The sequence below is a fragment of the Apiospora phragmitis genome (genome assembly GCF_038363925.1).
Source record: "Apiospora phragmitis strain CBS 135458 chromosome Unknown utg000005l:1.0-4161743.0:1.0-4166827.0, whole genome shotgun sequence".
Taxonomy (NCBI): Eukaryota; Fungi; Ascomycota; class Sordariomycetes; order Amphisphaeriales; family Apiosporaceae; genus Apiospora; species Apiospora phragmitis.
Window position 1 is genome coordinate 3,381,499 of NW_027117403.1, and position 23,166 is coordinate 3,404,664.

General features: G+C 55.0%; 11 protein-coding genes across 11 annotated transcripts; 6 read left to right on the forward strand and 5 right to left on the reverse strand.

The window, feature by feature from the left end:
* Positions 1–343: 343 nt before the first annotated feature.
* On the reverse strand, positions 344–2,079 carry PG994_005041 (FAD-linked oxidoreductase; the record flags this gene model as incomplete). Its single annotated transcript, XM_066856450.1, has 2 exons — positions 344–1,657; positions 1,708–2,079. The coding sequence occupies 2 exons, from the start codon at positions 2,077–2,079 to the stop codon at positions 344–346; spliced, it is 1,686 nt and encodes a 561-aa protein (XP_066718617.1).
* A 609-nt stretch (positions 2,080–2,688) lies between these two features.
* Positions 2,689–3,822, forward strand: PG994_005042 (short chain dehydrogenase; the record flags this gene model as incomplete). The annotated part of the gene is made up of 4 exons (XM_066856451.1): positions 2,689–2,736; positions 2,785–2,868; positions 2,941–3,529; positions 3,653–3,822. 4 exons carry the CDS (start codon positions 2,689–2,691, stop codon positions 3,820–3,822), a joined length of 891 nt encoding a protein of 296 aa, XP_066718618.1.
* A 2,059-nt stretch (positions 3,823–5,881) lies between these two features.
* Positions 5,882–6,358, reverse strand: PG994_005043 (uncharacterized protein; the record flags this gene model as incomplete). Its single annotated transcript, XM_066856452.1, has 1 exon — positions 5,882–6,358. The coding sequence occupies one exon, from the start codon at positions 6,356–6,358 to the stop codon at positions 5,882–5,884; it is 477 nt and encodes a 158-aa protein (XP_066718619.1).
* A 38-nt stretch (positions 6,359–6,396) lies between these two features.
* Positions 6,397–7,805, reverse strand: PG994_005044 (uncharacterized protein; the record flags this gene model as incomplete). Its single annotated transcript, XM_066856453.1, is given in 5 exon segments — positions 6,397–7,060; positions 7,154–7,340; positions 7,435–7,542; positions 7,628–7,673; positions 7,689–7,805. 5 exon segments carry the CDS (start codon positions 7,803–7,805, stop codon positions 6,397–6,399), a joined length of 1,122 nt encoding a protein of 373 aa, XP_066718620.1.
* A 1,185-nt stretch (positions 7,806–8,990) lies between these two features.
* PG994_005045 (uncharacterized protein) lies at positions 8,991–9,278 on the reverse strand (the record flags this gene model as incomplete). The annotated part of the gene is made up of 1 exon (XM_066856454.1): positions 8,991–9,278. The coding sequence occupies one exon, from the start codon at positions 9,276–9,278 to the stop codon at positions 8,991–8,993; it is 288 nt and encodes a 95-aa protein (XP_066718621.1).
* A 405-nt stretch (positions 9,279–9,683) lies between these two features.
* On the reverse strand, positions 9,684–10,646 carry PG994_005046 (Isocyanide synthase xanB; the record flags this gene model as incomplete). The annotated part of the gene is made up of 2 exons (XM_066856455.1): positions 9,684–10,242; positions 10,621–10,646. The coding sequence occupies 2 exons, from the start codon at positions 10,644–10,646 to the stop codon at positions 9,684–9,686; spliced, it is 585 nt and encodes a 194-aa protein (XP_066718622.1).
* A 1,290-nt stretch (positions 10,647–11,936) lies between these two features.
* On the forward strand, positions 11,937–13,589 carry PG994_005047 (Aspyridones efflux protein apdF; the record flags this gene model as incomplete). The annotated part of the gene is made up of 4 exons (XM_066856456.1): positions 11,937–12,630; positions 12,704–12,930; positions 13,005–13,480; positions 13,547–13,589. The coding sequence occupies 4 exons, from the start codon at positions 11,937–11,939 to the stop codon at positions 13,587–13,589; spliced, it is 1,440 nt and encodes a 479-aa protein (XP_066718623.1).
* A 1,979-nt stretch (positions 13,590–15,568) lies between these two features.
* PG994_005048 (uncharacterized protein) lies at positions 15,569–16,889 on the forward strand (the record flags this gene model as incomplete). Its single annotated transcript, XM_066856457.1, has 3 exons — positions 15,569–15,884; positions 15,962–16,251; positions 16,338–16,889. The coding sequence occupies 3 exons, from the start codon at positions 15,569–15,571 to the stop codon at positions 16,887–16,889; spliced, it is 1,158 nt and encodes a 385-aa protein (XP_066718624.1).
* Positions 16,890–17,145: 256 nt separating this feature from the next.
* Positions 17,146–18,360, forward strand: PG994_005049 (5-methyltetrahydropteroyltriglutamate-homocysteine methyltransferase; the record flags this gene model as incomplete). The annotated part of the gene is made up of 1 exon (XM_066856458.1): positions 17,146–18,360. The coding sequence occupies one exon, from the start codon at positions 17,146–17,148 to the stop codon at positions 18,358–18,360; it is 1,215 nt and encodes a 404-aa protein (XP_066718625.1).
* Positions 18,361–19,149: 789 nt separating this feature from the next.
* PG994_005050 (NADH-dependent flavin oxidoreductase nadA) lies at positions 19,150–20,762 on the forward strand (the record flags this gene model as incomplete). The annotated part of the gene is made up of 4 exons (XM_066856459.1): positions 19,150–19,176; positions 19,310–19,699; positions 19,731–19,924; positions 20,000–20,762. 4 exons carry the CDS (start codon positions 19,150–19,152, stop codon positions 20,760–20,762), a joined length of 1,374 nt encoding a protein of 457 aa, XP_066718626.1.
* An 828-nt stretch (positions 20,763–21,590) lies between these two features.
* PG994_005051 (uncharacterized protein) lies at positions 21,591–22,816 on the forward strand (the record flags this gene model as incomplete). Its single annotated transcript, XM_066856460.1, is given in 3 exon segments — positions 21,591–21,779; positions 21,790–22,399; positions 22,491–22,816. 3 exon segments carry the CDS (start codon positions 21,591–21,593, stop codon positions 22,814–22,816), a joined length of 1,125 nt encoding a protein of 374 aa, XP_066718627.1.
* Positions 22,817–23,166: the final 350 nt, after the last annotated feature.

A 23,166-nucleotide genomic window follows, 5' to 3' on the forward strand; every position in this document is an offset into this window, starting at 1 on the left:
GCCAACATGATTTACGTCGTTCCACGATTAAATAAGTTCCGCAAGGTTGAAAATAACCTCAAAGGCCAATGCATATTATGTAACACTGGATATGGGTCATATCATGACTAGATTGACGGCGATCGCGATGCATTCGCACCAAGTCGTCCACGACTTCAGCGTGCTGCTCCCAGATGCTGATGGTGGCGACAAGCTCAATCTACAGCAAGTATGTGATCACTAGCAGTATCCCCCAAAACCTCATGCGCAAAGTTGTGTTTCCTTCTCCAGCATGAAACCTGGCCAGATCTTCTCATATTTGGAACATGCTCAGAGCACGACATCAGCTGGCTCTCTTGAGATTCTACTTTAACCTGCACAACCGACCGTCGTCTCTCTCTTCCCAGTTTTCGCTTCCCACAGCAGTCTTAGCGTACATGATGCTCTCAGGGTCATACTTGTGTTTAATCTCCAATAGTCTCTTGTAGTGATCTCCGTACAAAGTCCTCTGAAAGTCGGGCTGCTCGAAATTCGCCTCGTTCAAGTAGGCAGCACCACCCGGCGTAATCTTTTCCAGCGTGGGAACCAGGTCTTTTGTGATCCGATCTTGTCCCGCGAGTGTGGCACTCCAGTCCGTATAGTTGAGCGGGGTGCCCAGCGCGATCCCGAACAGCGTCTTGCGGAAATAAGGGTGGACCGCCACGTCATCGGGAGATTTCACGCCGTGCGTGACGTTGTAGCTGACGCCCGACATCAGGGCGGTCGTGCTGATGTGCCGGATCGCCTCGACCAACACGTCGGTGCGCTCCAGCGCAACGTCGCGCGGGATCAGCCGGCCGCCCAAGTTGTAGTCGGAGACGTTCCAGCTCGCCCCCCGCTGGTAGAACTGGTAGCCCTCGAGGAAGCTGGCGTGCTGGACCGAGGCGTATTGGTACTCGAGGCCGGCCGCCTGCAGCGTGTCGACCATGGGCTGCATCAGCTGGTCGAGCTCGGCCGACGTCAGGCCCGGCGCCATCGTGGGCGCGACCATGAACCCGAACGGCGCGGCGATCCAGGACACGAAGGCGCCCGCGTCGACTAGGCCGGGCAGGGCGTTTTGGATGAAGCTGCCGATCGCGGCGTACAGCGCGTCGGCGTTGGCGCCGGTGTACGGGACCATCATGGACGCTGTGGAAGCATGGGTGTCTGGAAAGGCCTTGACCGTAACGGAAATAACGACGCCGAAAGTACCGCCGCCGCCGCCACGAAGCGCCCAGAACAGGTCCGTATTCTTAGTGGCCGACGCGGTAAGGTAGTCCCCGGTCGGTGTTACCACCTCCATTTCGAGCACCTGGTCGGCAGCCAAACCATATTTCGAGGCCAGCGGTCCATGACCGCCACCCTGGATGAATCCTCCTGCCAGAGCCACTGTTGGGCAGTTTCCCCCGACCACCACCAGTCCGTGAGATGCGGCAAACTTGTATGCTTCAAGTGACTCGACTCCGGCCCCCATCTTGACCGCCGGTCCAATGTACTCGGAACTTGAGAAACTGCCCAGCAACTCGATAGACTTAAGGTTGTGCGTCCAAATGGAAAGAGAGTGCGCCCCAGTAGACTTTCCGAGGTAGTCATGACCTGTATTGCGAATGACCAGCCGAATGTTGCTCTTGGTGGCGAAGCGAATGCCCTCCCGGATGTCCTGAACCTCGGTGGCATTGATCACGTAGACCGGTTCCGAGCCGGTGGTACATGGAGTATCGGGCCCAGCCAAGGATTACAGGTATTATTGGAGAAGAAATAGGACATGGGCGAAGACGGGGACTCCAGGTGAGTTTCGGGGAAGAACCAGGTGTCCCTCAAGACAGCACATTTCTCTTCGTCATACAAGGCTCTGGGCTGGCCGTTCAGGGTCTTGTGGCACGGCGCCGCGAGGGGGACGGCCGCGACGAGCTTGCCGCCCACTGTGTCGTTCAGTTTGGCCCAGACCGATATATCCGGCCACGCCGCGTCGCTCGGGATCGTCCGGCAGCTCAAGTCTCCGGAGAAGAAACGGTGCCGTGCCAACATGGCCACGATCGCCACAAGGACGGAAGACCACGCAAGTACAGTTCTGGTCGACATTGTGGTCTACTGACTTGGCAGTGACGGAAAGACGAATTCGCTTGAAAGTTTCCCATGTGAAGATCACAGTAAATGCACAGAAGCGTTCCGTACAAGAAGAAAAGGGGTGATTATCTTCAACCAGCAGTTTGGCTGCTGTGCCGCTTACTCTCCATGCGTGGCAATGGTGTATTCTTCCGTTGGTCAACGATATGCTTATACGGACTCTGCTTGCTTAGTGCTTACGATGCTATTGTGGGTCGCTCAACACCATCACACCGTCCCGAAGTTGTTAGTCCTAAAGCAGCTGCACGATTGGTGCCGGTGCTTACTTTCAACAGGGTCCCTGTATGCCAAGGGTGAATGAACAGAGCGGAGGGACTTCGGAAAGACTCTTGATAAGACCTCGGAGAGACTCATGATAAGTCGGTGAGACTCCCTGAGCCGGGTGTTCATCCGGGGGTATTTTACTATTTCTGGGTGGCTTAGATCGAATTTGAAATAGTGTAGGCTGCCTTGGAACACCGCCCTTCCTTTTTTTTATACCTCGCTACCCCATCATTGCAGTTCTGCTTTGCTTCTTTGATCGGTCATATCAAACGTTGCCAGTTCATCCTACACCAATTCATCATGCAGCCCCCCTTATCCATCCTTGACGCCCACAGTAAGGAAAAGCCAGTCTGTTCGCTAATAAGTCGGCACATCGACTGATCTATGTGTTTCTAGTGGCATAATGATGTTTACCCCGCCATCGACTATACCAACGAGAAGGTCAGCCATCAGGGAGAAACAGTTGTGATCACTGGCGCTGTAAGCAATTTCTCGTGGTATCTCATACTCGGTTTGGCGGACCAGAACTCATCGAATATGGAACATATATAGGGAAGTGGACTGGGCCGGGAAACCGCCCTCGCGTATGCCAAAGCCGGAGCCAAGATCCTGGTCCTGACCGGCCGCAACGCTACAAACCTCAGCGAAACCGCCACTCAAGTCACCAACGTCAGCCCGAATGTCCAGGTGAAGACCGTCGCCGCGGACGTCACCGACGAAAGCGCCGTGAAGCAGATCGTCGACGCCGTCGACGGGACCTGGCACGTCCTGATGCACGGGGCGGGCCACATGGCCGCCCCGGCCCCGGTCGTCCAGACGGACGACGTGGCCGATTACTGGCGCGCCTACGAAGTGAACGTCAAGAGCACCGTCCTCCTCGCCAAATATCTCTTCCCCAAGGCGGCTACAGGCGCCAGCGTTGTGACGGTCCCCGGGGGCGCGGTCGTTTTCCCCGCCGCTGTGACAGCCGGGCTGTCGGGCTACCTCGTGTCCAAGCTGGCGCTGATCAAGACGGTCGAGTACCTCGCCGTCGAGAACCCGGAGCTGAACGTGACGGCGGTGCATCCGGGGATGGTCGACACGGCCATGTTCCGCGCTTCGGGGGCCACGCCGGATAAACCTATGGTTCACATGGACACTCGTGAGATTTTTCTTCTTCTTCCTCTTCTTCTTCCTTACACTCTTATACGGAGGACCTTTGAGCATATTAAGCTAGCTGTCTGGGAGGAGAAGATGAACTAACGAATATATTGTAAACTAATAGCGAAACTCTTTGCTGGGTTCTGTCTCTGGGTCACGCGGCCAGAAGCCAAGTTCCTCAGCGGCAGGATGGTCTGGGCCAACTGGGACGTGGACGAGCTCAAGGGTAAGGAGGAGGAGATTACGTCGAAGAACCTGCTGACCTACGTCTGGGGCGGCTTCCCATTTGCCTAGAGCGTCGGGGGGCTGAGACACGCTTGAGTTTAGCACCAGAAGTGTGTTCATCAACGGAACCGGAACGGGACTAATTACATCGTGGGTTGCTCCGACCTCGGTGGCCAAAGGCTACCGTAGCAGAAAAGGCTGGATCTAATCAACGCTTAGGCTAACCGTAGTTCAACTATACACTGGAATAAATGGAGCCAACGCTGAAATAGCTGTCGAAAATCTGAGGCGTTGAAAAGTTCTTCAATGTTGATTCCGATTTAGGCGTGTATTGGATAGTACGGAAGGCGTTATTCCGTAATGTCAACGTTGGCAGGATCCTGAACTGTAGTCCATTGGTTTATCTAAACCAGTCTAGCCTGCTACGGTGGCTACCTTAGAGACTTGAGTATATCTATTTTCGTTGTCGTAGTTTCTTTGCGTTTGAGTCAGGTGCGATGCCAATTTAGCCCCGTAAAAACGAAAGACTTGGAAGGAGCAGTCTACCATCAAACATGCAAACCAAAAACAGAAGCTACCATGCGTAACCCACCACATTCGCGCTGCTCAGACGTGGAAGCGACCATGTGTGAGTCCCGTGGTAGCTTAGGAATAGCTAGAAAGAGGCATAAAGCTATCTCCCTTCCTGTTGTCGAGAGAGAGGCTCACACATTAGAACGTACATCAATTCGCTTCTTCTCTTGTACTCCTCCCAGTATCTCACACCGCGCCCATCCATCCACTTCAAGAATTCGACAATCACAAACACACATTCAATCTACAGTACGCAACGATGTCGCAGACAACCGGCCCCAGCAACATACGACATATCCCTCAAGAATCCTCCGGCGGAATTGCTCCGGTTGACCGGAACTACTCGATTTCGTACACTATGCTCAAAATCGGCTTCACTGTTGCACTTCTATGCGTGGTTTGGATACCATCGACCGACGATTATCGCAATGCCTGGCGCGAGCGGAATTGGCGGGCAATCCCCAACCTTCTGTGGCAGACGGCGGATCGTATTATTCACGGTTACCGATGGGCATTCAGAATGGGTTGATACTGAGTCCGCTCACCAAGCACTGTTACTGTTGTTCCGAGAAGGTGCTAGGAGTAATCACGAGGCATACCAGAGGTCATGTAAGGAGTCTCCTTGTCCTTAACTGGACCGCCTAGCTTATCCAATTGTTTCGGAACTGAATTTCTCGGCGCAGATATACCGAATTCCCGCTGACTTCAATTACCATGCCAACAAAGATGGGCGAAGAAGGGATTTTCTCGCCAGGGTGCAGATCAACATGTTGAGCGCAAGGAGGGCCTTCAGAAATTCCCAGCACCTTAATGGTTGATGTCCTTCTGCAAAAAGGGCCATGGCTGGCTTCTAAGAGAGGGCATTGGGCATGATCGCTCAACCACGTCTGTTCCTGGCGCTGGCGTCGTTCGTCATCACGTCCGGATCAACCGGCTGGACTCTACTCACCCCGATCAGTTCGTGTTTGGCGTGACTATGGCTCTAGCCCTATCTGCCTAGACAGTTAACTTCGCTTTTTGAATTGAACATTGATTCATGGGATTACTCTGATGACTTTTTGAGATATCCAGTATCTCCGGGTATTGAAGATCTGCATGAAAGGTATAAGTCATTTCCTTCCCCAGTGTCCTCGCAGGCCCCAAGGCGCTAATGCTGGGCATTCGTGGGGTAAAGGGGGCTCTTCTACCCACTGAATCCACTGATCCGCACGCCCACCAGCCCACCTATTGCGCTAAATACGTCCCGAAACGAGAAACGAGCAACGAATAACGAATAACGAACTGTCGTTCATCTACGAATCAATAAAAAGGTTCTCCGTCCCCTGACGACCCTTCCTTACGAAACCCTTGAGAAACTCCTTCTATGACCCTTTCTTATCTCGGTACTCTTTGCATGATAGCAATGCGCAAGGACACTGGTGATGCTGATAACTTTCAACTCGGTGCTGTTTCAGAGAAACTTCTTTCATCATAGATAGAATTGAGTCTATTTGTGCCTAGACCTTCCAAAAAAATTCCACCGCTTGAATTGCAGTAATGATACGATAAGACAGCCTTAAGCCTCTGTTTCCTTATTCTTGGCCCCATCGCCGTGATCACCCACCCGGTCCTTGACGGCCAAGTCCTCCGCGTAAGCGTCGACGTGGTACGCGGCGAACTGGCGCGTGGGAATCCCGGCAGCGAACATGAGGTCGAGCTCCTCGAAGGTGCCGTCCTTCGTCTCAGTGAGCCGGAAGAAGGCCCAAGCCAGCGTCAGCGCCGCCCAGCCACACCAGAAGAATCCCGTATAGCCGCGCCAGTTCCAACTCGTGGGGTTGACCATGTAGGGCTCGAGGATGTTGGCCCAGAGCAGCGTCAGGTAATAAACATTGCGCGCGAGGCAGATAGTCTTGGACCGCAGCCGCGTCGACGACACCTCGGCCGGGATGGTCCAGCCCATGGGGCCCACCGACAGCGAAAACGTAAAGAGCCAGACAAGGCACAGCGACGACTGCGCCGAGACCACGGCGTCGTTGCTGTGGGCCCCCGTCATGAGCACGCCGATGACGAATAGGTTCGCGACAATGCCGGCTATGCCGCCATGCCGCATAGGTAGAGGGTCCGGCGCCCGACGCGCCGCATCAGGAACCACGACAAGATGGCCCCGACGAAGGCGATGGCGGTCCCGCCCAGCCCCAGCTTGTACGCGTCGTCGGCGCCCATGCCGGCCTGCTGGAAGAAGTAGGTGCCCGAGTAGGCGAACTGGGAGCCGGCGAGGACCTGGCCCGCGAAGGCGACGCAGGCGATCTCGGTCCGCCGCCGGTGGCTGCCGCGGAAGCAGTCGAGGTACGAGCTGCCGCCCGCGCCCTTCTCGATCTCGTGCTCGAGGGCGTGGGTGTGCACCATCATGGCTAGGGTCTGGGGTGCCTTCTCGCGCTGGGCGCCGCTCGTGACGCGCCGCAGGACTTGTTCGGCTTCGTCGAGCCGGCCGTGCTGGACGAGCCACCAGGGGCTCTCGGGCATGAAGAGGCAGGCCGCGAAGAGGGGCACTGGCCACACCCACTGCACCGCGAAGGGGACACGGTAGGACCACTGGTTGTCCCGCTGCAGCAGGCCCTGGATCACGCCGGCGCCGATGAACTGCCCGATCGCGAAGCACATGTTGAGGTAGGCGGTTAAGTAGGGCCGCAGTGCCAGGAGCAGGATCTCGGACGTATACGCGGAACCGATGTTGGCGAAGATTCCCCAGGGGACACTGAGAGGTGTGGGGCAGGACAAGTTAGCTGGTATTCAATAATATTCAATAAGACGGGCAGCAAACTGAGTCACTGCTGGGACAACGGCTTACCCGCACAGCACTTGACCCACTGTCTGAACTGCTGGAGTCGTCCCAGAGAATGATGGGAAGATGAAAGCCGTCATCAGCAGCAGCGACGCCAGGAACACGCGCCTGAATCCGAAATGGCTGATCAGGTAGCCGTTGATGAAGACTCCGATGATGCAGCCGGCTATCGAGCCTCCCCACAGCGCAGACTCTGGTAAGACACCACACCATCAGTGAAACCCCACAACAACGATAGACATACAAGAGTCTCTCTCTCTCTCTTGAGTGTGGGGCCAATCACTCACGCCAAGCGGCCGTCACTTGGTACCCTGCCTTGCCGCCGTGGTCCTCGCCGAATTGTTTCTGGAACGCTGGAAACCCGAGAAAGTTTCCCATCAGGATCGTATCGTATCCTATATCAGTGGCTCTGTGGTTAGTTGCTGGTCCGCGCCGGTGGAAATTCCTGACTTCATAGGTGAATAGAGCAATGGCACATACCTTCCATGATGACGGACATGGAAACTGTCAGCGACCACATGACGGCCTATCGGTGGTTCACGAGAGCTTCTCGAACGCTTGTCGCATGCTCGTCAATATTGCCCGCTTGGGCGTCCTCGAGGGACTTCTCCGCCCATCCAGATTTATGGCCATTGTCCGCGGGTCCAGGCTCTGCCATGATTGCATCGATTTAATAAGCTTGAGGGGTATTCACGCGCAGTTCCCAGAAGGAAGAGCAGCTATATACGGAAGACAGACATACTGGCTTTTCCTCAACTCCAACCCCGTGCGTGGCTCGCATTCACCCTTCTTGTGCTGTTGTCGATCTTCCCCTCATGTCGGGCAAGGTGGACCTGGGGAAACCCTATCATTTCATGGATCCCCAGCATTCGCTTCCTCCTATGGCCACTGATCTAAGCTCCCGTCTGACATGCCGTGGTACTTTCATTCATCCTTTTGCAAGAGTCGGATAGTTGAATACCACCACATGGAGAAACTAATACCTCGGGGAGAAACGAATGCCGACAGCTTAGACGATGGATTCGCAAAACCGTGCGATGTCAAAGCGTCGCAATACTCTGCATCACTGACTTGGGCTCTCACGCCCATTTCGGCTTGGGACCGCGCGATACATTGCTTCAAGAAGCCTCAGTGATCTCCTGTTTCTCCCATGGGGTAAGTACTGCCTAGTAGAGGCGGGAAAAGGGGATGGTAAGCGCACGAATCGCATTCTCCAACCCGACTGGAGGGTTACCTTGATCTCGCATCCAAATTTCCCGAGGAAGGGCTCACACGCACGCCCGATCCATATTGGTGGGTTAATATATGCATACATACGAGCATCGCTTAGATATATACATGGTAGCAGAGACCTCGCTTACGAAACGGTACAAGGTCTTCAGTCTTCAAGAACTGCGGTCAACGGCCACTACAATGTTACTTTGCCAGAGCTTCACGTTTGGTGTTGATTACGCTCACAATGACATGGCGGAACTGCTCGCTTCATTTGCTCATTTGCTATGTGAGTAGTATTATTATTTAGTAAACATTAACTGTAATCTCTGCGATTAGTATCTTCTATATGATAAGCCACGGGGGTAGTAAAGTAGATTAACCATTCTAAGACGCATATAGGCGGTCGTCTCCGAGGGCGAATATATGCCATTTGCTAAGCCAGGTTACCCGAAGGCACATGTTAGCCGTCAACATGAGCCTAGATAGATGCTAGTCACTGCAACTGATATCATGGACGGTGTTTCCTTACATAAGGTACGCAGGCAAACTATGTGCTCCAAAAGCGATCGCGCACCGCGACCAAGCTCGCGTTGCATTGCCCAAAACAGCGAGAGCATAGGTCGCGGTTTCAGGTTTGGTCGCAGATTGGCTGGGGCAGAGTCGTGGCGGCGATCATGTCGTAGCACCAGACGTCGCTCGTGGCGAGGCTGGGGGCCGAGGTACGGCTAGGTTGTCTTTCGGCGACCTCGTGGGCAAAGATGCGGCGGGCATCCTCGATGCCTATCAGGGAGTCCACGAGCGTCTTGGCGCGCTGGTTGACCTGCGAGAAGCGGCACACGGTCTGCATGTTGTCCATGCCCAAGACCTTGAGCTGCAGCTCGGTTGGGAGGGCTTGCAGAGCGTCGAGGTCTGCCATGCTCTCTTGTGTCAGGTGATTTAAATTCGATATCAATGAGTAAGTCTATTGGTAAATGATGAGCTAGTGGTGAAAAGAAAAAAAGAGAAACAAATATGAGGCCGAGAAAAGGACGAAGACATTGCCTTCGAAAACTTTTGTAACTAAAATGCCTCAATTGCCATTTGTGACTTACATGGACCGACAAAAGCTTGAAATGACTTCTTGGTGGAGAATACGAACAGTATTTATTCCCTATCTATCTGTGGTAACCCAGTGGCTCCCAACGGACACCAACTGTATCTTGGAGGCCCTTGGTTTCCCTGAATTCTAGATCGCTGGCTTCTCCACTCTCGCCACCAACACCTATGATTAAGGCTATTTCTAGTGTTCGAGGCTGAAAACTCCAGTCGTCGAAAAGCCAAATCAGGGCCATTGCCAATTGCTCCTCCATGCTCGTGCCGTCATGTGCAACATCGCCATCAAACCTATGGCCACCAGAATTATGCCCCGATGTGTATAGCTTCGCGTGCTGTTGAAAAAGGCATCGTCAACAGCCGTGTCCAGAGCCGTCGCGGCGTTCGTGAAGCCGGATGCCCTGACCTTACCGCGGTACTGCCGGTCCAACGCGCTGGGCTTGGAGATCTGCTCGTCGCTCACCGTCCTAGTCGAAGACGCCCTGCGGGGGTATACTAGCAAGCCGTGCGGGTACACCGGCTCGAAGACGACCTCGTCCTCTACGCCCCAACAGGCCTCGTCGTCCCACAGCGGCGACTTTTCGCTGTAGTAGGAGGGCCTTCCGTCCCTGTCGCAGACCAGGGTGTGTGTGTCGCGCACGTCCTTGGCATGGGGGGTCGTGTAGTTGCTGGTGGCGTCGACGGCCACGACGCTGTGCCAGGGGCTCCGACGTATGGTGCCAGCAGCAACGTCCAACAGCGGGACGGAGAGTTTGTAAGTGCCACTGGAAGGGTGATAGTAAAAGGGGCTATATCAACAAGGGACACATACGAGTTATATATGGCTCTTGGCTTCCGCATTGGTCCGTGGGGGTTCCCGTATTATCCATTTTGCAATGGTGCATGTCTCGGACTTGTTGCTTCCTTTTTTAGGCACACTTGCACACTTAGGCTGAATGTCTAGAAAGTTGTCTCGATGAGGATTGTATTGCTGTGATAGAGATAGGCTAAAAACAATATCGAGAGGAACTCGTACAAAGCTTTATATATGCAAAACCTGCTTCAAAGAAGAAGTATCTAGATGCCCAGTTGAATAAGTTGGAATGGGAGAGATTGTGGTTACTATTCGGGTCCCTTATTGACACGAAGTCGATACTGTTCTGGAAGAGACCTCTTTTGGAACTGACCACGGATCTAAGACGAAGGCAAGCATATTGTCTTCGCTTCCATTGCGCACTGTAAACATCTTTTGAAATCGTCTCTCGCTGCTATCTCGAGTAACGCCAACGATTCGGCACTCTTACTTCGCTTATACCCCGAGGGACTTGTCTGGATAAGTCGACCATATTGAGACATGGTGTTTCTAACCTATAGACCAGCAAATATAGATACGCCACAGTCTGCCGCAGTGGCTGGGATCACAGAAAGTGCATAGATCCATAGACAAAATTCCAGATGTTTCATATAGACTCACGAATCCTATAGAGAGAAGTATATCTTGTATATTAGGTTCCCCAATGGTAACTTTTGTTTGGAAGACTGCCCTAATCATATCGCATTTGGTTTGTGAAACCAAACATCGGCTCCTTTTGGGGTTAGGCGCCAGCGTATGTTTATCCCCGAATACGCAGCCAACAGCCCTGCGAAGCACAAATCGAGAGGCATTGGTACTGTATAACATTCTGTGGTGATGCGGACAGGTGATGCCTCCACCTCTGCTGCGCTTCGGCTGCGGGTTTCAAGTCGCCCACTATATCGCGTGTTGGTTCAACCGGGGTAGCCCCTGTTAAAAAGGGGTTGTGCACCAAAATGGAGAAATGCCGCAGCAAAGGATCCACCTGCCGAGAAGCTTGTACTATATTTAACCCATCCAGACCCCTCTACCGAGAAGCCATATGACTGCACTTGCCCTCTTGGCCTGTTTCCGTCCGGGTTCTGGTCCTAAGCCATGAATTGCCAAGATCTGCCAACCCGCGCTTAATTGTCCTGTTTATATGTTTGTAACTTGATTACGACGTCAGTGCCGAAAAGCTGCGTTGCCTGAGGTTTGCGAATACTGCGTGCATGTAGTATTTCTCGGCATAACCGCACTCAACGTGACCAGTCTGGTTGGACAAAAGAGCCCAATGAGGATTGTCTTAAGTTTGGTTCCTACACTGCGACCGAACGTTACCTTACTGGACCCTCAAATAGTGAGGGGCGGTCGGTAAGATATAGAACGAACCTTCCACAGATGGAAGGGACGATTCATGCGCTCATGCCCGACCAAACGCCTTCGAGGCGATTCTGAATTATACATCATTGACAAGGAAGATCTACAAACACCTGTTTGATGTTCTATTGCTTGTCGAACTCTGATGGGTTCTCGACCACTTTCCTTTTGTATTCGTTCCTCTTAAGTATAGATAAAGACGGACGCAGTCTCCTTTGAATTTGGGATGCATCAGCCCCGTATATCGATAGCAAAGATCTCCCGTCGAAGCCACCAAGCCCTTCTGCAACTATGACGTCCATGCCACAGGCCACACTAAGGCGTCCGGATACCGGGCCACCGTGGGAGTCCGCCGTTATTATAAGTGAAATCAAGATTTCTCTATCCGGACCACTAAACTCTTCGCCCACCGGAAAGCTCACGCGACCAACTGCATCGCCGCCTGACCCTCCTCCTAGGTACAGCCAGGAGTTGTTCGACCCCGAGGCCCTCAAGCAGCCGCACGAAGAGAAGAAGACCCACGACGAGGAGCGCACGCTCCAGGCCTGGCTGCAGATCTTCGCGAGCTTCCTGCTTCTGGTCAACGGCTACGGCTACTACTCCTCCTTCGGCGCCTTCCAGTCCCACTGGCAGACTACGCTCGCGCGTTCCCCGGCCGACATCTCCTGGACGGGCTCGGTGCAGCTGTCGCTTCCCTTAGTCGGGGCCGTTTCGGGCCGGCTCATGGACCAGGGCTACTTCCGCTCGCTGCTGGTCGCGGGCTGCCTGCTGCAGCTCGTCGGCATCTTGGTGACTTCCTTCGTCGAGCGCCCGGGCCAGTTCGCGCAGCTGCTGCTGGCGCAGGGCGTGGTCCAGGGGCTCGGCAACGGCATCCTCTTCACGCCTTGCGTGACGCTGGTGTCGCTGTACTTTGTGCGCTACCGCGCGTTCGCGCTGGGCGTCGCGTCGTGCGGGGGCGCCGGTCGGCGGGGTGGTCTTCACGATGGTGAGTGGAACGCCGTTGCACCCTCTGCCCTATCCCCGGACACCCATGTTAACGGAATACAATATGCAGATAGCAAGGGAGTTGGCAGTCAAGATCGGTCATCCCTGGACTATCCGCGTCATGGGACTTGTTGTCCTCTTCAACTGTGCAGTTATCCTGGCCATTGCGAAGCCTAAGGCGATCGACAAGCCCGTGTCCGCACCATGGTTCGATTCGGAATCTTGGAAAGACTCCATATATGTGCTGTTCGCGGTCGGTATCTTTTTCGTTGGTTGGGGGCTCAACTTCGCCTCTTTCTTTGTAAGATCCCCCTCTCACGTCCCTTTTGGCCTATCCCGTTGCATCCTGACGGCAAAGTGACTCAAAAACATTAGATCGCTTCATACGGCACGAAAATCATCGGACTAGAGCCGTCCGAATCCCTGCTCCTCCTCCTCATCATGAACGCCGTCGGCGTCCCCGGCCGGCTCGCCCCAGCGCTGCTCACGGACCTCTACTGCGGCTCCTTCGCCCTGCTGGTCCCGTTCGCCGCCGCCGTAGGCACAGCCCTGCTGGGCTGGCTGGCCGCCTACTCGGAGCCGAGCTACGTCGCGTTCGTGGTCCTGTACGGCGTCTGCGCCAACGCGGTGCAGACGCTGCTGCCCTCGGCGCTCGCGGGGCTCACGGCCGACCCAGCCAAGATGGGCGTGCGCACGGGCATGGCGTTCACCGTGCTCAGCGTGGCGTGTCTGTCGGGGCCGCCGATCGCGGGGGCGCTGATTGCGCTCGACGGGGGAAGGTATCGGTATGCGCAGGCGTTTGGGGGGTTGTCGGTGCTCGGGGGTGCGGGGATCTTGGGTGGTTGCAAGTGGTACGCAGTCGGACGGCTAAGGATGAGAAGGGGATATCTTACCAGTAGACTTACCGTTACCATTAGGAATCCAGCTCCTTGGCTTCCTTCGACGGCTGTGTGCATGTGATTTTGCGGTTTTATCCCTATAGATCAGGTATTGGGTTTAAGCACATGGCGCGAGGTATTAGAGCGATGCCCTTGTTGTTTATCTTTTACACGGGACTTGTGGGTTCAATGGCGACTTAGGCGTTTCGGTATTACATTGAAGAAATATGTTCTGGACCACGACGACGACAGAGCTATCTGCCCAAATTCGTTGCTTTTCTCAGATAAAGCTCAAAAAATACACGAAATGGCTCGAACTCTGATTATCTCATTCATGGTGGTTGACGCTGTGTCTTGACCCTAAACTGACCTAGGTTGGGGTACATTGGGTGATATGCAAGACTGGCTGCTCGTGTCAAGATACGAAGAAACGATGGAAGGGCTGGGGGGTTAGTTTAATGCATACCAGCGAGGGAACTTGACGATATCTATTACAGGCTGCTATATCGGGCTTTGAGACCAGAAACTTGTATCATGTCCCACGATGACGAGGGATGAAGCGTCAAAGCATAGATGTGGACGAAGTTATTCCCATCCATCGGACCAGGATTGGTAGCTGCCTCGCAGTGCGAGTTTGTCGGCCCGCTTTGCATACCGAGCTATCCGGGGGTGAAGATAAACGTGTCATGGTAAGTCTGATAGGCAGCAGCTAGGCCATACCGACACTACAAAGACCGAAGGGCCGGAATATATTCAATACTGCCTCTACGACTCGAAATACGGTGTCCTGGGTGCTTGGCTGCGATTACGCCAATATCGGTATGGAGAATGATTGGTGAGGCTGCAGTCTGCTAAAAATAGACATCTCACGCAAGATTATTTCTTTACACCAATAAGGGGCCTGCCGGGAAACCTGGGTGCCCGCTTACTCCCTAAAGCACGTTTGATTTGCTGATAAGAATGGATACACTATCTGCGGCACAGCCCTACACTGCAGTTCCTGTTGGAGATCAACGCAGGGGGCACACACCGGCATGCAAATGCATTTCACTGATTGGTCGTTCGCCATTCTGCCGGACAAAGTTGGGATGGGACAGTTGTTGGCTGACAACCACCAGAAGTCGGGGCTTGGGGTCCATGCTGACTTCACAGGCAGTTGCGCAACCCCAGTGTTAGAGTCAGATAACGTAGCAAGAGTTTTCACTGTGAGAAAAAGCAGGACGAGGCTGTTGCATACCCCCTTGCCCATATAAGTGAGATACGCCCCCACGGAAGCCTTCCGGGTGACTCCCTGTCGATGCAGTCTTCTGTATCAACCAAGACTTTCTTCGCAGTATGAGTGCTCCAACATTGACGGGGTTTGACCCCTTACAAATCCAAGACGAAGAAGCTCTCTTGAGGCCGGGTAAACAAGAGAAAACTTCAAGATGGGCGAACATTCGCAAGTGGGTTGCCGACACTACCAGACAGACGTGGCGGCAAATGGATGCCGAGTTTCGGGAAATCCAATGGAGGAGCCAGCTCCTTTTCGCCCCCTTCTTCTTCTGGTTGACATTTCTCGTCGTCATCATTATTTCGAACATGGTGCAGGGAGAATCCGGAATGGGTCTCTTGTCCACGCCGTCAGCTTGCATGGAGGACGGAACGGTCGATCCACGACGCGACCAACTCAGTCTCTGGAACTCGGGGTTCTTCGATATCACCGTGAAGACGAACAGTTATGCGTATGGAGACAGCGGCTCAATGTCGTTTGCTACTGTCAAGGTTATAGACATCAGTTGGGACGTCGTAAGTTTTGCTGAATTGCCCCTTTCGATACTTATTGGCGTTTCTCAATCTTAACTCCGGTAACTGCAGATCGTTGGCCGCGGCGGTCAAAGCTTAATGGCCATAATTTCGTGGAAAGTGTTTCGCCATTACGTGTCCGCATCGATGCAATCGTCACCGGTCACGTATCAGACATTTCGTCTTGTCTTTATCAACGAAGATGCCAACATAGCCACGCCGTTTCGACTTGGGAAGGACTTTATCAAAAGAAGACGACTTATGTCCACCACGGCCATGGTCTTCATGGTCCTTTCCACCATCTATGTTCTCGTCTTCCCAACTCTGGCCGGGTCCATGACGGGATATATCAGCGTCATGAAAGCGTTTGTAAAAGACCGCAGTGGCAGCATCATCCCGTTTGAGAACTTCAACTACGTTGCCTACATCATCCATGACGGGCAGCGCGTAAATCTGACGGCTGACTACATAATTCCCTATGCCGACACCGCCAACGCCAAGTCGAAGCAGGATCCCATGGCCTCGAGCCCTTCCCCGGACTGCCCGGACCCTGGCGACAAAATATGCTCGCTCAAGAACGCGGCTTCTCATTGTACGTTTACTCCTGATTGACACCACCCCCACTCAAAATCGCGTCTCACTCTTATTCTAACCACTGATACTTCCCAGACGTTTCCAATTACGGCTTTTATGGTCTAGACGATGTGAACACCACGTGGGAGATAGATGGCGTGTACCTTGAGCCTCCTGCCCTCAACATATCGGCATTTTACCTCACCTACTACACGCCCCCAAGCAACAATCTTTCCGACAATAGGCTCTTCGGCAATGGATGGGTGGATCCCCGGACCGGCCAGCGCCCCTTCAACGACAGCGCCCGGCTGACCTGGACCGCAAATGGCCAACTTTTCTCCATCGACGACATCAAGGCCAATGGAGCCTGCCAGCCTATGATGAACGTAAGCGAACCCTCCTCCCCAAACCCTCCCCATCGTGTGATTCATTTCTCTAACGCTGACCGTGATGGTTCTTTTCCTAATTACAGGCTTACGAGTGGGGCTTCTCCTTCGTACAAGCAATCCTGAACGCGATAATAATGACGGCCTGGACCATCGGCCTCTGGCTCTTATGGCTCGCCGCGCAGTACAAGCTCCCGCTACAGAGGGAACAGGAGGTGGCCAAGGGTTGGCGGGCTGTGTCGTATCTGGCTGAAACCATGCGCCGACAGTTCGACGAAGCGGGCATCAATCCTCAGAGCCTGAGGGAGAAACCACTCAAGCAAGAGATCAACAAGTACCTGAACGGTGGCGATATTTCGTTCATCGCCGAGTCCCCGGAGAAGAGTCAGCTCAGTCTGGGACACGGGTTGTTGCTGTGGTTCAAGCAGAACAAGTGGTGGTGTCTGGTGTTTTTTCTGCTGTTATTAGGGACCGGCCTATCCCAGCGACCGGTGTTGTATCCCCTATTCGCCACGGTGTACGGAATGTTGATGGCGATGGCGTTGGTGGACGGCGTGGCCAGCAGAATTCTCGTCATCTTGCCCTTTATGATCGTTAGCCTGTTTGGCTTGCTCTTTGCACTTCTGTATGTTACATAGCAGAAGGCCGATGGCAGTGTTTTGAAACCTGTATTCGAAGGCGATGGACCTGCAGAAGAAGTAGAGTCAAAAGCGTCCCCACACTGTGCCATCCCACCGGTTCCAGTTGGCCCCCCGGACCGATCGAGATGCGGGGAAAGGCATTCCCACCCAGTCCTCGCATTTCATGTGCCTACTGGCACCAGCTACGACTGCCGCCCTTCAATAGCTTGACGGAAGTGTCTTCTCTTTCGCTAGTACCCGTACAAGCATAACCATGGCGCCCCCATTCAGAGCCGATCACGTAGGCTCTTTGCTCCGGCCACAGAGCCTACTCGATGCCCGCTCTAGTCTCGCATCGCCCTCCAAGATGTACTCACTAGAAGTGCCCGAGGCCGTCAAAGAGGCCGAGTCCCAAGCGATCCGCGACGTGGTCCAGCAGCAGCTGGAAAGGGGCATCCGACCCATCACCGACGGCGAGTACGCGCGCCACATCTACTACGGCGGCTTCTTCGAGAAGCTGTCGGGATTCGAAGCCAGGCCGGATTTGCCCATCCCGGACGCGTTCCGCACCAACTTCCCCACCACGACGGGCCTGGCCCGCATGGGGGCCACGACCCGCGCCGCCGTCGTGTGCACGGGCAAGATCGCGTACAGGGAGTCGCCGTATCTGGCCGAGTGGCTGGCGCTGCGCGACCACCTGCAGCGGGAGGTCCTCTGGAAAGAGGCCAAGCTCACGATCCCGACGCCCAACTACCAGCACATCCAGCTCAAGCCGGGGACCGCGTGGACTAAGGAGTCCGGGTACACCTCGGACGAGCAGTACTTCGACGACCTCGCCAAATGCTACGCAGCGGAGTTCCGCACCCTCTACGACGCCGGCCTCCGCCACATCCAGATCGACGACCCGCACCTAACGTATTTCTGCTCCCCGCCGTTCCTGGAGGGCTGCGCCCGCGACGGCACCGACCCGGACGCCCTGCTAGACCTCTACATCCGCACGCACAACCAGCTCCTGCGCGGGGCCCCCGCCGACCTACATATGGGCGTGCACCTCTGCCGCGGCAACATGGCCGGCTCGACGCACTGGGTGTCCGGGTCGTACGAGACGATCGCGCACAAGCTGTTCCGCGAGACGGACTACGGCACCTACCTGCTGGAGTTCGACGACCGCGCGCGCAGCGGCGGGTTCGAGCCGCTGCGCTTCTTGCCCGAGGGGAAGAACGTGGTGTTGGGGCTGGTGTCGACCAAGACGGCGGAGCTGGAGGATCGCGCGGCCGTTGTCGCGGCGATCTGGCAGGCGGCCGGGGTCGTCGCCGGGGCGCAGAAGATTAGTATGGAGCAGGCGCTGGGTTGTCTCGCGCTGAGTCCGCAGTGCGGGTTTAGTAGTAGTAGTTTGGCGGGAGGCGTGGGGATGACTATGGAACGTATGTGGGAGAAGCTGGAACTTGTCAAGAGTATCGTGGAGGAAGTTTGGCCGCAAAGGTTGTAATTCTGACTCTGACATATGGTTTCAATAGGGCCCGGAATGGATGTTGTCTTTAGTGGACTTTTGAGTTCACAGGGGAATAAAGGCCCCTGAATGGCACTCAATTGCCGGGGCATGAGACTTTGCGGGTGGCGCCTAAACTATGTGTAGCGTCTCTGGCTTTGTAATTATTACTCAAGCAGTCAAAGACCTCTTCGCAATTAACATAAGCGGGGCTGCCTTTTTATCTCCTTATTCCTCGTGACATGCAAGAGGAAAGGCAAATGCAGGTCTTAGTCCGCGAGGAATTCATGATGGAATATTGACATGGCCAAGAAACCGGAGCTTTTGGCTCATTAATACGCGGGCAGAATGGGAATGGGCCGGAGATAAGGCATTCGTCCCACTGTGGGGCACTGGCGATCGGCTTCCATACTGATGACGTTCGGGCGGGCGGAAACCTCCCGTTGGGACGAGACACGATAGAAACTTCACGACCACGTGGTAGGAGCATCAGATCCGCCATTACCATGCCGCCGGATTGGTACTTACCGGCATTTGAACCTTATTGTGACTTTTGACGACCGGGCTTACAAGTGGCCGCATGGCGTGGCGGGGATTCTCAGGGCCAGTTTGGAGAGTAGAATACGTCATGGAAGTCCGAGATGGTCCACAGTTCATGATTAAATCTGCTGTCCGCTTGTCCCGCACCAGATTCGCCTCCGACACACTACACGACTAGCTGCCATAGACGGGCGCTGGCCGAGTTACCGCAACTCTAGAAGGGGTGGAGATGCTTGGAATCTATTTAAGATGATGCTGATCCCGACTCGCTCCTTGGTATGTCGACTGGACTACCATAGACAGAACTCAAAAAATACCCAGATATAGACCGTGATTCTGCATATATTATACCCTTTCAATCTTATCATTCGACCTAAACAGCGAACCCTTTATTCCTCTTACTTTCTAGACCAAACCAGAACAACATGACTCAATCCCAGCCCCGCATCCAGAGCGACAAGGTCGACGTGTCGCCCTCGCCCAGCCGCTGCACTTCGAGTTCAGCGGCAAGACGGCGCCCAACCGCTTCCTCAAGGGCGCCATGACGGAGCGCCTGTCGACCTGGGATCCGCAGGACAAGCCCAAGCGCGGCGTGCCCACCGACCAGCTGATCAACGTCTACCGCCGCTGGGGCGAGGGCGGCCACGGCGTCATCCTGACGGGCAACGTCATGGTCGCCTACGACCAGCTCGAGGCCGCGGGAAACCCCATCATCCCGGCCGACGCCCCCTTCGAGGGCGAGCGCTTCGAGAAGTTCCGCGAGCTCGCTGCGCAGAGCAAGAAGCACGGCAGCTTGATCGTCGCGCAGCTATCGCACCCCGGGCCGCCAGGTCACGGATGCTATCAACCCGACGCCCATCAGCGCTAGCGACGTCCAGCTCGAGGGCGAGGTCATGGGTATGAATTTCGGCAAGCCGCGCCCCATGGAGAAGAAGGACTTCGACGAGGTTATTGGCGGCTTCGCCCATGCTGCCGAGTATCTATACAAGGCCGGCTACGACGGTGTTGAGCTGCACGGAGCTCAGTAAGTTTACCACCTTTCAACCTCTTTAATCAGTAGTAGCCTAGGGAGATGAATTGACGCTAACCTGGTCTGCAGCGGATACCTCCTTGCCCAGTTCCTGGCCCCGTCCACCAACAAGCGGACGGACCAGTACGGCGGCTCCCTCATGAACCGCGCCCGCATCATCTTCGAGATCGCCGACGCGATCCGCGCGCGCGTGCCGGACAAGGCCTTCGGCCTCAGCATCAAGCTCAACAGCGTCGAGTTCCAGGAAGGGGGGTTCTCGACCGAGGACTGCCGGCAGCTCTGCGTCGAGCTCGAGAAGCACCAGTTCGACTTCGTCGAGCTGTCGGGCGGCACCTACCAGGAGCTCGCGTTCAGCCACAAGCGCGAGTCGACCAAGAAGCGCGAGGCCTTCTTTTTGGACTTCGCGGACCAGATCGTGCCGCAGCTCAAGCAGACCAAGGCCTACGTGACGGGTGGGCTGCGCTCCGCGAGCGCCATGGTCAACGCGCTCAAGAGCGTGCACGGCGTCGGCCTCGCGCGGCCCATCACGCACGAGTTCGACCTGCCGAACAAGATCCTGTCCGGCAAGGTGCAGGGCGCGCTCGACTACAAGCTCGACGAGCAGGACTTCGGCATCACCAACGTCGCGGCGGGCACGCAGATGCGCCTCGTCGGCAACGACAAGGAGCCGCTCGACCTCACCAAGGACGAGCACCTCCAGGCATTCCAGAAGTCCATGCAGCAGTGGGGCAAGGAGATGGGCGAGAAAAAGGACGGCTCCAAGTATGGATATGTTGATATCATGGGTACCAAGCTGGAGCCCTACGGCACTGCTTACGGTGCGTCGGCATAGATCCTTCCGCTGGTGCCCAATTGGGAGCGACGTTTTCGCATCTTATGGACTTGATAGATACACATCCTTTTAGAACGAATTAATGAGACACGATATTGTAACATCATTCTCTATGCGTTGTGTTAGCTGCAGTTCTCGCAGTTTGGTGAAATAGGGGTCAATCCTCCTCAATAGACACGGCCCCGCAATTTCCGGGGCGGTCTTCAGATGCAAGGGGCAATGCAGGATACAGAAGCTCATGCAAACAAGTGAATCGAAGGTAGTGTTGAATTCCGCGATTTCTTGGTCTGCATTGTCATGAGCAGTACCCGTCATAATCATTCATAGCATATTGTTGGTAAGTCATCATCCGACCTGTTGCTAAATGTCAATTGCCTTACTGCATGGAAAATTTGGTCAGGGCAAACACGCCCTGCGGCCTAATATGTTGTTTGCATCCTGCATCCATAGTATCGGAAATGGCAGGCTGCATATTCCACCTACCAACGACTTCTTGGGTTACACAGCATTTGAACCAGATAGATTGATCCGCATGCCTTGCGCATTCAACATCGGATACGGCCAACAATATGTTGTAAGCAGCAAGGGAGCTCTGAAGTAGTCTGCCGACTGCAAGGTGTCGCTTCCCCGCACATTCAAGGGCGTCACTGCCCGAGTGCAGATAAAGGTGTACGCATCAATCATTGAATGATTAGTAGCATGATCAAACGGCTCTCTAATAAATTGCCCACACCACCTCGCTTTGAGTTTTCCAGCCCTTTTCGTGGTTTCCCTGAGCCTTCACCCGTAACTTACATCATTAGCAATCACATTTGCCCCAACATAAAGATGGTGTACATAGACGGCGTCAACCTGCAGCCCAGCAAGGTACCACCGCGGTTGCAACCCAACTCGACCTCACCACCACCTGCCCCTCTCGATGAATATACCAATCCCCACGCGGGTGTCATGTCCGCAAGCATCTGGTCCCTGACCATGGTGGGAGGCGTCGTGCTCGCCCTGAGAATCTTCGCCAAAGTGACCCGAGCGCGCCCCCTCTGGTGGGGACGACGCCGCCATGATCGGCGCCTGGCTGCTGCAGTTTGCGGCGGCGTGCTGCGCGCAGCGCGCCGCCGACCTCGGGCTGGGTCTGGGCCGCGAGCGCGTCAATCTCCATCCGAGCCGCGTGTACCAGATCGCCACGTTAGCGCTGGTGTACCCGAACCTCGAGACCGCGGTCGTCGGCCTGGCGCGCGTCTCGTTCGCGCTGGCCTTGCTGCGGCTCCGGCGGGACCGCTGGTGGCGCCTGTGCATCTGGCTCGTCGTCGCGGGCCTGGTCGGCGTCACCGTGTTCGCGCTCGTGCTCGTGCGGCTCACGCAGTGTATCCCGCTGCAGAAGCTGCAGTACGGGGAGATGGAGGGTACGTGTCGCGGCGACGGCACGGCGGTGCTCTACGTCGGCTGGGCCAGCGGCGCGTGGAGCGCGTTTAGCGACTTTGCGCTCATCGCTATGTCGTGGGTCGTGGTCTGGTCCGTCAAGATGTGGACGCGCGAGAAGTTCGGGACGGCTTTGGCCATGAGCATCGGGGTGGTTTCAGGGGGGATCACGATATTTCGGTATGCGTGGATATCGCCTGGATTTATGGCGGACTTCTATGGTTAGTCAAATTCGAGGTTGTATACAAGCCAGTCAGCCCCTTTTGAGGATTGGTCGACCTTTCGTGATGACTAATACTAACTTATGTGAAGAGTACGGCTGGTTCGGCTGGATCCTGATGTCCGCCGAGGGCATGTCGAGCCTGATCGCCGCCAGCATCCCGGCCCTCCGAGCCTTCCTCCTCGGGATGCGGGCCGACTTCCGAGTCCGGACCCAGGCGCCTCTCACCTACTTCCATTGGACGTGGGGGCGGTCCACCCGGACCCTGCGGCGGGAAAACAGCGCGGGCGAGGCCGAGGCCCGGAATCCCGGCATCAAGGTCGAGAGGGACTTCATCGTTTGCCACAATGCTCCTCCTCAGGTTCAGACGCTTGATCACGTCCATCAGCTGGAGATGAGCTATCTTCATTACGACTAAAGAAAGTGCCCTGTCGAAATGATGGTATGAATTGCTTATAGCACTAGGTACTATTACAAATACTCTTGGGGAGGGGGGGGGCGCGCGTGTGCTTACTCATACTTCTCCGATCGTTGAACGCGTGTACCGTACGCATGTGAGCCCCTGCAACTTGCAATTCGAAATGCCCATAGGCATGAAGGGATTTGGTCGAATACCATGGGGGTTCAGCAGCCGGGGGAAAGTGTATCGGGCAGTCATGGATAAGGGTAACATTCTGGAAAGAATGATAGGATTGTACTATTGCCTCAAGTACTTATATTCAAAACCAGCCCGTTGTATCATGTAGTTTTACTAAATCCAAACCCGAA